Source organism: Diadema antillarum, unplaced genomic scaffold (genome assembly GCF_040938485.1).
Source record: "Diadema antillarum isolate AM-2024a unplaced genomic scaffold, OU_Dant_1.0 scf00000077, whole genome shotgun sequence".
In the NCBI taxonomy this organism is placed as follows: domain Eukaryota; kingdom Metazoa; phylum Echinodermata; class Echinoidea; order Diadematoida; family Diadematidae; genus Diadema; species Diadema antillarum.
In genome coordinates, this window is record NW_027270966.1 from 1,145,420 (window position 1) to 1,159,873 (window position 14,454).

Here is a 14,454-nt window from a genome sequence, read left to right on the forward strand (position 1 = left end):
CTGTGCCATGAAAGAGGCAAAACACAGGTACATAAACCACCAGAGCAACAACAATGAAAGGATTCTCAGATTAAGTTGAAATTAACCATGTTCTATTAACGCATTCTGACCATGATTACTGCTGACTTTCAAAGCAGAGGCGTCATCCTTACAAAAGTTATTAGACTTGAAAGTGAAGAGTGTACAAAAGATTTCAGGACATAAAAACCGGCCTCTAAAACCTACCTAATCATAATACCCGTCCCCCAAAAAGGGGTTTTAGAAAAACTACCAAAAATACACTTTCACATTCATATTAAGATACCAAACTGAAAAATAATATAAAAGGATAGGTCTTTCAAAAAAAATATACAAAACTTAAGATTGACTTGATTGAACCATTTCACTTAAAATGACTCCGATCAGTTCTAATAAAAAGGACCCCTTAATCTTGAGGCACTCTCACCTGACCTATTACAAAATCTATCTCAAAGCCTATTGAATAAATTGATAGTTGTTACCAACCCTTCCATCTTCACCTGAGAAATAGATAGCTAGATCTAGGGAGACTTCCAAGGCGTTCGCACGTGGACTGAAAAATATACATTAGGTGCCCATATTCAACGGCAGACGTCCCCACGAAAAAGACGCCGTCCAGTCAATGCAACACGTCCCTGAACCTGCGGCCTCCTTCAGTTCAAGAAACGTGTTGAACTTTCCAAAGGTTAAACAAACGATCGAACAGCCCATGGGCATGTACCTGTCATAATAAAACTTGCTAACAATGCACATCCCTAACAATTCAAAATCCCCAAAATGGACTAGCAACAGACGAAAGACTGATTTCACCTCAACAATTAACATACATACACCAATGACTATCCAATGACTAAATCATGAATCATTCAATACTCGCCCGGGGTCTTCTTTGGGACCAACCCCACAGCCTGAACACCAAAATTATGAAATGGCGGAGTTTTGAAAGGCCCTACGCTGCGGAACAATGCAATTTCTTTTACAGTTCATTATACCATACACTTTATACAACCATACCCCGATTTCAAGTTCCTCGACATAAGTATAACTCTTTGTCCTTTTTTTTTAAGGGGCCTAGGCCTAGCCTAGACCTATACCCATTTAAAAGCTTTACTAACAACCTTCCCATAATGACTGAGCATCCTGCGCGTTTGAATAACGAGTAAGAAGTCTCCATCCTGGCCCACAACCGTGTGGGTTCGTGTTGATGGAGGCGGCGGCATCAGTTCGGGAAACCCACTCACAAGGGGGGCCCCTCCTTATAAGTAACCCGTCCCCCTTATAAGTAACCCCGTCCCCCTTATAAGTAACCCCCGGGGCACCCCTTATAAGGAGTCTCCACGCTTTTTTGCAATGCAACGCGAAAATGAAAGGACTGCTGCAGTTCGCTTGATTATGTCCATAAAGCTTCACAAGTTTCCTAGTTACTCACGAAATTTGAGCAAAATCGGTTTGAGGCATCATATCTAAAATCATGGATTTAAATGCGATGTCAAACGACCCATGCGAATGCTGAAATGCGAGCGATTACTGGCGTGAGTGTCGCCAGGCGCGGCGGCGCGGCAATGCTTGAGTGCAGACGTGGCGACTGAGTACGAAAGTCTCCGTATTTTTGATCATAACCGCAAAGCGGTCTGTTTGAAATTAACAACATTATAATACATTGCATGTGCGCGCTCCCACGCCTCACCAAGGTTGGCCACCTGCCGGCGGCTCCTGGGAAGTAAAAGGTTAGCTGCCGTCTGTAAACCCATTTTAACAACTATGGCTGTTAAAGGGAATTATACCATACAGAAACAATAAAATGAAATGAAATATGAAATTCAGACATTTTCACATAAACCACACCGTGTAAACCTGAGTTTGTTCCGTATCACGGTAATCCTTAACCATTTCTATTCCATAAAGTAAAATGATAATAATAGTAATAATAATAATGATAATAATTATTGCATTTATAAGGCGCTTAATACTGGTGTTACTAAGCGCACGGAAATGTGCACAAATTTTACAAACATCCCTGTATGGGCCAAAAAAAAAAAAAATGGCGTGACATGCACAAAATTTATCAACTGAATTCCTGTGTGGAATCGTGCTAGCTATGTTGTTCAATGAATAGTTTATATATATATATATATATAATGTGAGAAATAGTTCCCTGGGTCCCGAACGTACGAGGTGCCGCATTGTTGGATGCATATAGTTGAAAGAAATCCAACCTCAGTTCAATTTCTTTCAACTATATATATATATATATATATATATATATATATATATATATGTATTTATATATAGGCTTATTTCATTAACACACATCCCGAAGTCTAAAATTTGACATAACTTTTTATGTGTCTGCACTGTCTCAACGATCCAGACTACAGACTATGGATGTTAGAGTTCACCACTGACTGTAATTTTGATATATATATATATATATATATATATATATGTGTATATATATAATTATATACATATATATCTTTTTTTAATTTATTTATTTATTTATTTATTTATTTTTTTTTGGTTAAAGGGGATGGCTAGTAACTGATCAGTGGGAATCAGTGGGAATGCTTGGGGATTATTGTTCCAGTCCTTGTGGGATTCATTTAAGAGTACATTTATAATAATGTGTGAAAATTATTTGCTTCAGAATGGTCTCATATTCAAGTAATGTGCAGTTTAATGTTTCCAGGTTAGCATGCCTGTACTGTGACGAGGCCTCAAACTGCACATTACTTGAATATGAGACTATTCTGAAGCAAATAAATTTCACACACCAATAGATATCTACTGTACTCTTAAAGGAATCCCACAAGGATTGGAACAATCATCCCCCAGCATTCCCACTGATTCCCACTGATCAGTTACTAGCCATGCCCTTTGATATTATGATATGAGTGCAAAATATAGTTACATGTAAACTGACAATTGTTGTAAGTAATTAGTGAAATGGTAGGTTTTATAATCATGCGTGAAACAATACACTTTATTCATAATTATGTCTCGCTTTGGTTTTTCGTCTCTGAGCTTCAAAAAGGGAATAGGGAAAGAGAAAGATTGAAAATGAGAGAGAGAGAGAGCAATAGAGAGAGAGAGAGAGAGAGAGAGAGAGCCAGACAGACAAACAAACAAACAGAGAAAAGGTAGATCAAGCAGTATCGTTCGATCTGTTCGATCATTTTGCAGTTTCTAGCAGTGATAGATTTCTGATAAGGATAATCCTATGTATAAGTGTGTATCTTTGATTTTATCGAGGTTAAATATTTGGTGTAATTATGTCTCCTGTCACTTCGTCTTCACCAGCAGTCAATTGTCAATTTCCTACTTTCACTGCTCTTAAGTAATCAGTCTGATGGAAAGGGTAACCAAATCAAATGCAAGGCCTCTCTGATTAGGCCAACTGCTTTCGCAATGTGCATTTAGCAGAGTCATTACCTTATTTGTAAACACAATTGGCAAACTCACACAACCAACCATCCATTCCCCCGCAAACAAAAAGCAAAAGAAACAGAAATGCACACACACACACACACACACACACACACACAAACAGACAAACAAACAAATCCCACGAGGTCACTCAAAGAAATCATTTGTTTCACTTTTGATTATATTACTAATTAGCGAAACCAAAGCTGACGAATACATGTATCGTTGTTGCAAAGGTGTCGAGGAGCATTATTATGCAGACACGCCACAAACACAAGCACGCACGCATGTGACACTAAAACACAGACACACACATAATGATATGCATTTATCTGGAGTAATTTTAGTGACACTGAAAAAGAGAGAAGAAAAAAACAAACATGCTCACTACTTTGATTGTTTTATGTCATTTCTAAACTTGTATGGCGTAGCTTTCAGACCTAGAATAGAACATCCATACACAAATATAGTTTTGGCATGTGGTAAGTATCTTCATCTTGAGTAGCCTTGTAATCGAGCTACATAAAAGAAACACAAATACTCCACATCCTTAGCAGCAATTGGCACAACACTGGTGCATCGTGTTGATATGCATTGCACTCATATCAAAATTATACAACGCTTTATTATAATCCAGCAAAAAATATGCCTGATGTTTGATAATAATCATACGATCAAGTTTTTAATACTCAATGAATTGACGTAAAGTAATCTAACCTAAATTATCAACGGGAATAAATGTACGAAGGAGACTCTTTTTTTTACAGAGACCACTGACGACTATTCATGATATTCATACGTTTTTTTTATGGCATTTGCAGGTCGTGCTGCTTCTCATTTGCGGATTCAGCTTGAAGACTGCACTGGCACAGTCGTGTAAGTACCACGCATTTCCACACATATGAATATCGTAATTTATTCTATAAATGAGTATTATATATTGGGGCTTTTTTCGGTCAATTCAATTTTCACTATCAGCCAAAGTACGTGGCCATTAGAGTGAAAGTCGGTCAAACAGATTTTATACATTAGTGTAGTATACATCTACGACTTGGGCATGTGCAGATCTGAGGATAAGCCTGTACTAATAGTCATGCAACTAATTACGCAAATGGCATTTCCAAAGCATTGGAGCAGAACTATTGAAAACAAGCTGCGGAACTGACGATCCATTAGCGGCTGTTCAGCAAATTAAGTGGTATCTGTCTAAGTGATTTCTCTCACTTTCGTGCACTTTCTTTGCCTTTGGATGATTTAAAATATTTATTCGAAAACGGATGTTGTCCGGGCAGTCTCCCAAAAGGGGAAAAAATCAATATATCCCATTTTGGACTGATAAAGGGCATTATAGCAGTCCCTTTGGCAAAGCAGTTTGCAAGCATTATATGAAAAAATGTCACACAAAAATTGTGTGTTTGTTAATGCGAGTGTGTTTGTGCCTGTGTATGCAAGACTAATGCTAGCAGATTTTACCAATCATCCAAATGAAATAATAAAGCAACGGTCTGTGAGATGTCACGTTTTTAAATTTCATTCTGAAATCGGTATACCCTAGCCATTCGAAAAGCACCTAGGCCTATCCCGTCGAGGGGCGGGGGTGGTGAGGAGGGGGTGGGGGAGGGAGCAATCTCATGGTAGGTTATTTTTTTAACCCCCCCCCTTTTTTCGTACCCTGTTTGTCTTGAATGATTGAAAAAAGGAAAAAAAAAAACACCGCTAAGGCCACTACACCGGTAGAATGTTGCATCTAAATAATCTCAGGGCTTACGCGGCAACCATTAAAATTTTTTGACGAAACCCTACGGAGAGAAGTATAAGTTGACGTATGATAAGACCTGCCCCGCACCCCCCCCCCCCCAAAAAAAAAAAAATAGATCCATAAAGGCTCTAGTCTTGCCTGAATGAGACATGAGAATCTAAAATATCAATCTAAATGTCCCAGTTCCACTTTGCGCATGAGCAGAAGAAAGGTCATTCATTTGTACCAACATGCTTTTTAAATTCACTGGGGTAAATATCTGTGACGGGCCGTAAACGATCGCCCCGTCACTGTACAGGCATGCTAACCTGGAAACATCAAACTGCACATTACTTGAATATGAGACCATTCTGAAGCAAATAATTTTCACACAACAATAGATACATATAATGTACTCTTAAATGAATCCCACAAGGATTGGAACAATCATCCCCCAGCATTCTCACTGATTCCCAATGATCAGTTACAAGCCATCCCCTTTAAATACAATTGGAGAGGCCTGAAGAAAAGACTAGAATTATTCCGATGCTCTCGCGTGTGCTCGCAATTTCATTGTTATTTGCAAGTCGCCGAGAAGATTCTGTGGTCTACAATGGCTGTAGATAAAGGTTGCCGTGGCGCTTAATTCACCCACCGTATCGTCTGACACACAAGACTGCTGCCATTCTAACCGTTAATTATACAGAGGACCGATTGTGTTTGCCACGCGCTTGATAACACAAGGTCATATAGATGATGCAACTGAATGGCTTTCTCATTAAGTTTGCTTCGCAAATGGCGCCATTTTTTCCTCAGCCTTAGCAAGGATATCACCAACGTTAAATATTCAGTGATATGGGTCTCCAAGAGGTACGGTGGTAAGGGGTTGGCCTTGTCATGTATGTGCTCTCACCCTTACAGAAGCGAAACAGAAAATATGATAGTCTTGTTGTTTTGCCCTTACGAGAATCTATTCTTTTTAATCTCCTCTTAAGAACAATCAGACCTAAAGGTAGCTCATTATAGTATAGTATTCACTTGTTCCTTGAGCTTAGAGAAGAGATAACAAGCAAAATAAACATGATTATTTATGTATAACGAATATAATTATATGCATGATCTATTTTTTTTTACATTAAACATAACTTCATTAGTTTAGGTCATATCTGAAAAAAGACCACCGAAATTATTAAATATCATTTTGTCTATCACGCCAACAATACAATGTCGTACCGTTACGTTTGCCTGTTATGCCGTTACGCTGATAAAGTGATGTTTTTTTTTTTATTAAGAAGACTGGCCGACAAATAGTGAAATTCGTAATAATGGTTAAAGGGAACTCAAACCCAAAGAACAATGTGGAATGAGTGAAAGCAATAACATTAGTAGAACACATCAATGAAAGTTTGGAGAAAAGTTTGGGCAATTGATGCAAAAGTTATGAATTTTTTAAATTTTGGTGGTGGAACCACTGGATGAGGAGATGATGCTCTTTGGGTTTATGTTCCCTTTAACATTACTACTTAGAATACTCCATTTGATGGTATTTAAGATTTTGTTCTTTCACGGGGCTTGGATTTGAACTTTCATAGAAGGACTATACAGTATTGGTTGAGGTTAAGATTATGCTTGTGTCGTTTTGCGAGATATTCAGAAATCACTCAAAGAAATATTAAAGAGCATACAATTCTAAAGGGAATCGAAACTTTATTAAATTGATCAAAAATCTGTTTTGAAAGGACTGAGATAATAATGATCCAAAACAAGGTAGTTAAAGAGAACCTACATGTAGTAAAAGTTATGGGTTGTCAATTTCAATAGGATCGTTTTTTTTTCTTAATATCGTAGCTATCTCAAGGTCATTTTTTATCTTTGATGAACATTTAATCATTTGTTAACTTACAAACTCTTAAGAGCTTTCTCATTATCTCGCAAAAAAATTGTTATAAGCCTGAATCCTCATGTCAACCAGCACTTTCCAGTCCCTTTAATAGGTAAGTCCAAATCCAGAGCCATGTCTTTGGCTTTCACGCCGTTACGGTGGCTTCCATTTGCATGGAAATGCTTTTATAAATGGGTAGAATCTGATTGATGCATCTATAACTGGACATAAAGAAGGCAATTACAATCCATTTATGTGACAGGTGCGGTGGAGAGCAGTGATTGTAAGTGTACGATGCCTAAACTCTATGACTGCCCAACCGTGGACCTAACCCTTGTCCCCGACCCCGACGGATGTCATCTCCTGAAGAGGGAGCTGAGCACCAGGGAATTCTCAAACATTACCTGCGGGAACGACACGTCCTTGTCCAATGGGGTAAGATACTTGTTTGTCCCATAGGTTTATATATATATATATATATATATATATATATGTGACCCTGCACCTCAAAACAGACAAAAAGTCGCCAGACATGAATTTTTAGTTAAGACCACATTCTAAAAGAGCAGACCTTATGCTTTAAAATGATGTATAACTCAAATCAAATGGACTCTCCTAACCTATCTAAATATTGGAAAGAAAGCACAAACTCAGGAAAAGTGTGAATTGAGAAAAGAGGCTCTGAAGTACAGTGTCTATTCAAGCGCTTAATCTTTGCCAAACCGTGCTGGCTGGGCGATGAATGGGACCAAAAACAGGAAGTAAACCACCTGAGTAACAACAATGAAGGGATTATCAAATCAAACTGAAATTAAGCATGCCTCATTAACACATGCTGTCCATAATTAATGCCAACTTCCAAGGCAGTAACACTATCCTTTCAAAAGTTATTAGAGTTGAAAGTGAAGAGTGTGGACAAGGTTTTTTCAGAAATGAAAAAGGGATTCTAAAGACACACCTAATTACACTATTCTACCAAAAATGTTCGAGATAAACTGCTAAAAAACACACTTTCTTGCCCGTTTTATGATGCCAAATTTTAGCATAATGTAAAAGAAGACCCGCCCTTTCAGAAAATATGAAAAAGTCAAATTCGGCTAGGTTGATCCATTTCACTTATTTTCAGTCCTCACGCAAAATCAGTGTGTGCGACTTTATGTTCGTTTTGAGGTGCACGGTCACATATATATAATTATATATATATATATATATATATAAATTATGTGTGTGTGTGTGTTCGCGTGTATGCATGTGATGTATTATTTGGCTTTTAACCAGGTACATATTATATGAATGTTGCTCGCCTTAAATTTCCTGTCTACCTTTGGGAATAGTGATTAATAAATTTCAAGATATGATAATTAATACATATGTTTAGGTCTTTTGTATCACAAAACATCCTATCATATGAGATTTTCGAGATAAAGCGTAAAATATAAGGAGATATCTGGGGTTTTTTTCTCAGCAAACGTTAACTGTAGATGGTTTAGTATGGAAACATTTGTATTTCAAATATTGTTCACATTGTTCACGTCGATTTTGCCAATTTAAATGTTTACAGTGTTCGTTTCTGCCCCTACCTCACAATTTAGAACAATTGTAAAGCACTATTACTGGTTTTTTTTTTGTTCCATCTGCGAATGGTCAGATATGCCTTTAACCATTTCAGTATTTTCTTTAGAAGTACGAAACGTTTGGGAGGGGGAGGGCTATTTGATTGACAATATCTGCCACATGAGTTGATGATCCAAATAGGAAAGTCAAGTCTGATATTAAGAAAGAGCAAAACGGTAAGATTTTGATCGATATCTGACGAAAAATAAGGAGGTTATGACATTTTTTTTTTTAAAAGAAACAGTTCGTGAACAGTCCATACGTGACCGTGCACCACAAAACGAACAAAAAGTCGCACACACTGATTTTGCGTGAGGATTGAAAATTAGGTGAAATTGGTCAACCTGGCAGATCTTGTTTTTTTTTTCATATTTTCTGAAAGAGCAAGTCTTCTTCTACACTATGCTAAAACGTGGGATCTTAAAACGGGCAGGAAAGTATGTTTTATAGCAGTTTATCTCGAACATTTTTGGTATAGAATACTGTGATTAGATGTGTCTTTAGAGTCCAGTTTTCATTTCTGAGAAACCTTGTACACACTCTTCACTTTCAACTCTAATAACTTTTGAAAGGATGACGCTACTGCTTTAAAAGTTGGCATTAATTATGGACAGAGTGTGTTAATAAGGCATGCTCAATTTCAGCTCAATTTAATAATCCCTTCATTGTTGTTTCTCCGGTGGCTTACTTCCTGATTTTTGTCCCATTCATCGCACAGGCAGCACGGCTTGGTAGGGATTAAGCGCTTAAATACACACTGTACTTCAGAGCCTCTTTTCTTAGTTCATATTTTTTCTGAGTGTGTGCTTTCTTTTCAGTATTTATATAGGTTTGGAGAATCCATTTGAATTGAGTTATACATCATTTTAAAGCTTAGAGTCTGCTTATTCAGAATCTGCCCTTAACTAGAAATCCATGTCTGGCGACTTTTTGTGTGTTTTGTGGTGCATATTTGACCATGCATCACAAAACAAGCAAAAAGTCGCATGCCTTGATTTTACCTGAGAACTTAAAAGTGTGAAACGGGTCAACAAGGTCAATCTTGAGGTTTTTTTTTTTCATTTTTCTTTCTTTGGGACCATGAAATAAATGGTAAAGTGTGTTTCTAGCAGTCATTCTACAGCCCCTTTTTTATAGAGTAGTGTGATCAGGTATATCTTCCAGTCCCCTTTTCATTGCTTGAAAAAAAGCCTTTGCACACTCTTCACTTTCAACTCTAATAACTATTGAAAATATGACGCTACTCCTTTAAAAGATGGCACTGATTACACGCAGAATGCGTTCATAGAGCACGTTTAATTTCAGCTCAATATGATCATTCCTTTATTGCCGTTGGTACGGTGATTACACCCTGCTTTTGTCCCATTCAACTCACGGCTATCACGTCTTAGTAAAGATTAAGCGCTTGAATAGACCTCGTACTCCAGAGCCTCTTTTCTCTGGTCACACTTTCCAGTGTCTGTGATTTCTTTCCTATATTTAGATTCAGGTTAGGAGAGTCCATTTGAATTCATGATTAAAATCCATGTCTGGCGACTTTTCGTTGGTTTTGTAATGCAGGGTCACATATGAATATTCGAATATCAAAGTAACCATGTCATCCACACACAACTTGACATAAAAATTCAGTAGTAAGTCAAAAAAAAAAATGAAATTTCCTTTTTTTTTCAGTCCAACGCAATTATGCTCAAGGCTCAAATCCTGACATATCTAATTGCTCAGTATTCTGAAATTCTTCAACCAGGATATATGATAAATGGAAAATTATGAGTTTATGACATGGTGAACTCACTCATTTGCATATCGATATCCAATGTGCAAGAACTCTTTTGCAGAAATTAAGTAAACTTCAAAATTTCATAATTTCCTTAAATTTCATCCGAATTCAGTCAACTGCTTTTTTTTTCATTGAACTCGTAAGATTGTATTCTTTTTAATCAGATTTTAAACTGCCTCTAAACTTTATCCCAGGGAATTGTCTAGGAGAGGTATCATTGGCACCTAACACTATTCGTCTGGCTATTTTTCTTCACATCTCATGCAAATCATAACATGTATTCATTCATACACACACACACACACACACACACACACACGCACACACTCACACACTCTCAGTATCATCACCATTTATCACGCAAACACAAAACCTTATGAGCAATAAAGAAAAATAAAATAAATGAGTAAACAAATACCCCACTCGAATATTTTTTTTGTCGTAAATCCAAGCGTTTGATCGTTTTCAAGCAAAAACACGCACAAGGAAATCATTTATCATGCTTAATTTTGTTATTTAAGTCTTTTTTTTGGTCCCTACATAATTTAGTTAGCTGTCCATTATCTTTCAGAGTCATTTCCTCGAAAGAACAAAACCCAAAAACAAACAAACTATAAGACAGCGATAGGAACATGATATATGTTTGTTTCAGAAGCGGCGTGTGTTAATGTTTGAGAGGCAAAACCATTAGATCTTTAAAATATCACGCTGACGAAAAAAGATTAGTGAAAGCATGTTTGTCCTTTTACCTACAAAACTGCTCATTAATTCCACTATTAGGCAGGCCCATGACTGGCCCTTATCCATTGTAATCAGTCTTTTTTTTTTCTTTTTTTCTTTTTATTGTTCCATATTCCACATTTCAACAAATGAATAAAACACAAACATCATAATACAAAAGCCTGGATAAATTGTCAAGTACAGCTTATAAGACAATAAGAACATGTTAAATATGAGGAATCTACATAGAAGCATTGCTTGTAGGGTGTAGATTCCCAGATGCGGATGTGAGACTATTTCTTACTTGGTTATGTAATTAAAGGAATGACAATTTGTGAATTGGAGAAATATAAATGCCAAAAAGTAAAAAGAAAAACAAAACAAAGAAAACAATGTCCGCGGCACAGACTTCTTGAGAGTTGCGTGATCACCCGAGCGAGGTACAAGTCAGATGCAGTGTACAAGAGCAGAGATACCAAATGTGTACAAAGGAAGTTCAGGAGATAATATAGAAATCACGAGCGAGGCACATGTTACATAATCGATAATGTCAGTAATGTGAAGTATGAACAGAGGATATCGAGGAGGATTGAAGAATAGCTATAGATATGAATTCGGAAAAACTAGTTTAAGTTTATGTTTAAATGAATAAAGAGACTGAGATTGGATTATTTCTCTATCCAACTCATTCCAAAATTTAGGTCCTGTAGTGGTTATTGTTTTTAAAGCAGATACGGTTCGTACAGGAGAAAGATGAAAAGAATATTTATGTCTAGTAGGGTAAGAATGAACTTCAGTATTTTTGACAAACATCGAAGAAAACACATCAGGGAGACCACCTGAGTTTAATTGATACATAAATGACCCGATATTAAAATGATATAAATCCTGGAGCTTAAGTGTTCTACTGGAAAAGAATAAGACATTAGTGTGTTCGAAAAATGTGGCGAAGTTTATTATCCGTATAGCTCTTTTCTGTATCAATAATAAAGAATTAAGTCTAGTTGTACAGCAGTTTCCCCATGCCAGGATTCCGTAGCCTATATAAGGCAAAGATAGAGTAGAATACAATGAATGCAGAACATGTTTAGGAAAAAAAAAACTGTTTTAACTTATACATAACACCTACATTTTTTTGATAATAATTTACGCAAAGAATCAACATGAACTTTCCATGTCAACTTACAATCAATATAAAGACCAAGGAATTTTATATATTCCACCTGGTTCAATTCTACGTCGTTTACAACCAACTTACCCGGTAAAATATTGATTATATTGCTAAAAACCATAAATTTTGTCTTGGTCAAATTCAATGAAAATTCATTAGCCTGAATCCACTTAGATACTGATTTTAATTCAGTATTTATGGTATTCAGTAAAACATGAGGGTTTCGATTTGAATAAAAAATACTGGTGCCATAGGCAAAAAGTAGAAAATAGAGCAGAGAGGACGAACTGCGACGTAGTCGACGTAAACAAACGTAGTCGACGTAAACAAAAAGAAAACAGACAAACGATTTTCTTCCAATTTTGATAACTACCTAAAAAGGGAATGAAGGATGGCCATACATTCTTCTGTACATTCCAAAATAGGGTCGCAGTTATTAAAGAGAGACTCCCGGATGAGCTTTAGACTTTTAAATTTGAACAGTTATAAATTCGTTATACCGAGTACAAAGTTTCGGAATTTATAGTGATCGGGATGTGGAATAAGAATGTTTTCAAAATACGTAGCAAATTCTATTGAACAAGGATGATGACATGGCAGCCTCACAATTGATAAGAATGCATGGGTTGGGTCTCGAGGAAGCAGAACAAAAGAAGAAGGCATGCACAGATTATACACAGGTGAACTTGTTAGGCAAACGGTACTGTCATGGAATTACACTGTCAGATTTCTGATTATGTGAAGCTTTTATGTCATCAACACTGTTCAGTGTAATTTGTTTAAGATCTTTAGAGTATTAATTTTTCTGTTCAAGGACCAGAGTAAATTCGACAAATCTATACATGAAGCTGTCGATATACGTTTTACGTGATGTGAAATGTTGAAAATCGCCTGGAATACCCCTTTAAATATCCTGGTCCTTATGGTCGCATCATAAGTATTATAGTGAAACCGTATGAAGCACCTGTGATGTTCTTTTTTTTATTATAATTCAATCATTTCCAATCTGCTGTCGAACAGGTTACGTTCGAAGACGCAGGAAGCTCGCTTGTGTTCACCAACGTGGACTGCATGACTGACTTCTACTTTGTCGTCTTTTTGGATGGCGGTCAGCTGGTAAGTGAACATGGAACTATACAATCATCATTACAATACAGCAGTATGTAATATAGTTATATACCTATTATATCAGGAGTGGCTATATAGCGTAAAGGTTCACCAGTCCTGTGGACTATTCTTCAAATTAGAAAAATAAATGAACATATAATGTAAATACATAATATAACAAATATAAAGAGAAAGAGTCTCAAGTATGCCATGGATCCAACTATTACAATTGTTTTTATTACACAATTTTCGGTCTGCCTCAGACCTTCGTCAGTGCGAAGACAATGATGGACAATGATAAACAACATGAATCATAACAACAATGCTATGCGATTCATGATTCATGAATTTATGATCCGTGTGTATCATTGTCCATCATTGTCTTTGCACTGACGAAGGTCTGAGGCAGACCGAAAATTTTGTAATAAAAAAAATTGTAATCGTTGGATTCATGGCGTACAATCCGTATGTACTTGAGACTCTTTCTTGTAATACTTCCAACATTCGAAGTCCAACACGTGGAAAGTTCCAAGATATATATATATATGTAATAGATACACCGTATATAGATATACTTTCAAATGGCAGTCGATGTGAAGAATTGGCGATATTTAGAATAAAGCCTTTTTAGTGAAAGTTAAGAACTGGGTGTTAAATTTTGCAACCGTTTATAAGATATATGAGGCTTTTCTTTAACGATAATCTCGCGTAGTCTCCTCATCCAATGGTTTCAACATCAACACTTTTAGATAGAATGATAACTTATGCATTTGGCTGATTTGTTCTAAAAAATGTCGCTGCTTTCACTCAATCCACATTTCCTTTCGGTTTTGGTTTCCTTTAATGAAGAAAAAAAAAATGGGAAGGATAACCATAATTCCTACCGTCAAGAAAAGAATATTTGATTTAAAAATCTGACAAGGACATATTTACTCACCTGGTATCACAAAAATATTATTTCTTCACTTGTATACTTTTCGATCCCACTGGATTTGTAAAAA

General features: G+C 36.5%; 1 protein-coding gene across 1 annotated transcript in view; it reads left to right on the top strand.

Annotated features, from left to right (window-relative positions):
* Window positions 1-14,454, top strand: part of LOC139717569 (uncharacterized) — an 82,395-nt gene that overhangs the window by 24,576 nt on the left and 43,365 nt on the right. Inside the window, exons 2-4 of the mRNA XM_071629075.1 lie at window positions 4,266-4,320; window positions 7,327-7,499; window positions 13,367-13,462. Coding sequence (XP_071485176.1) covers window positions 4,266-4,320; window positions 7,327-7,499; window positions 13,367-13,462 — 324 coding nt within the window. The remainder of the gene's footprint in view (window positions 1-4,265; window positions 4,321-7,326; window positions 7,500-13,366; window positions 13,463-14,454) is intronic.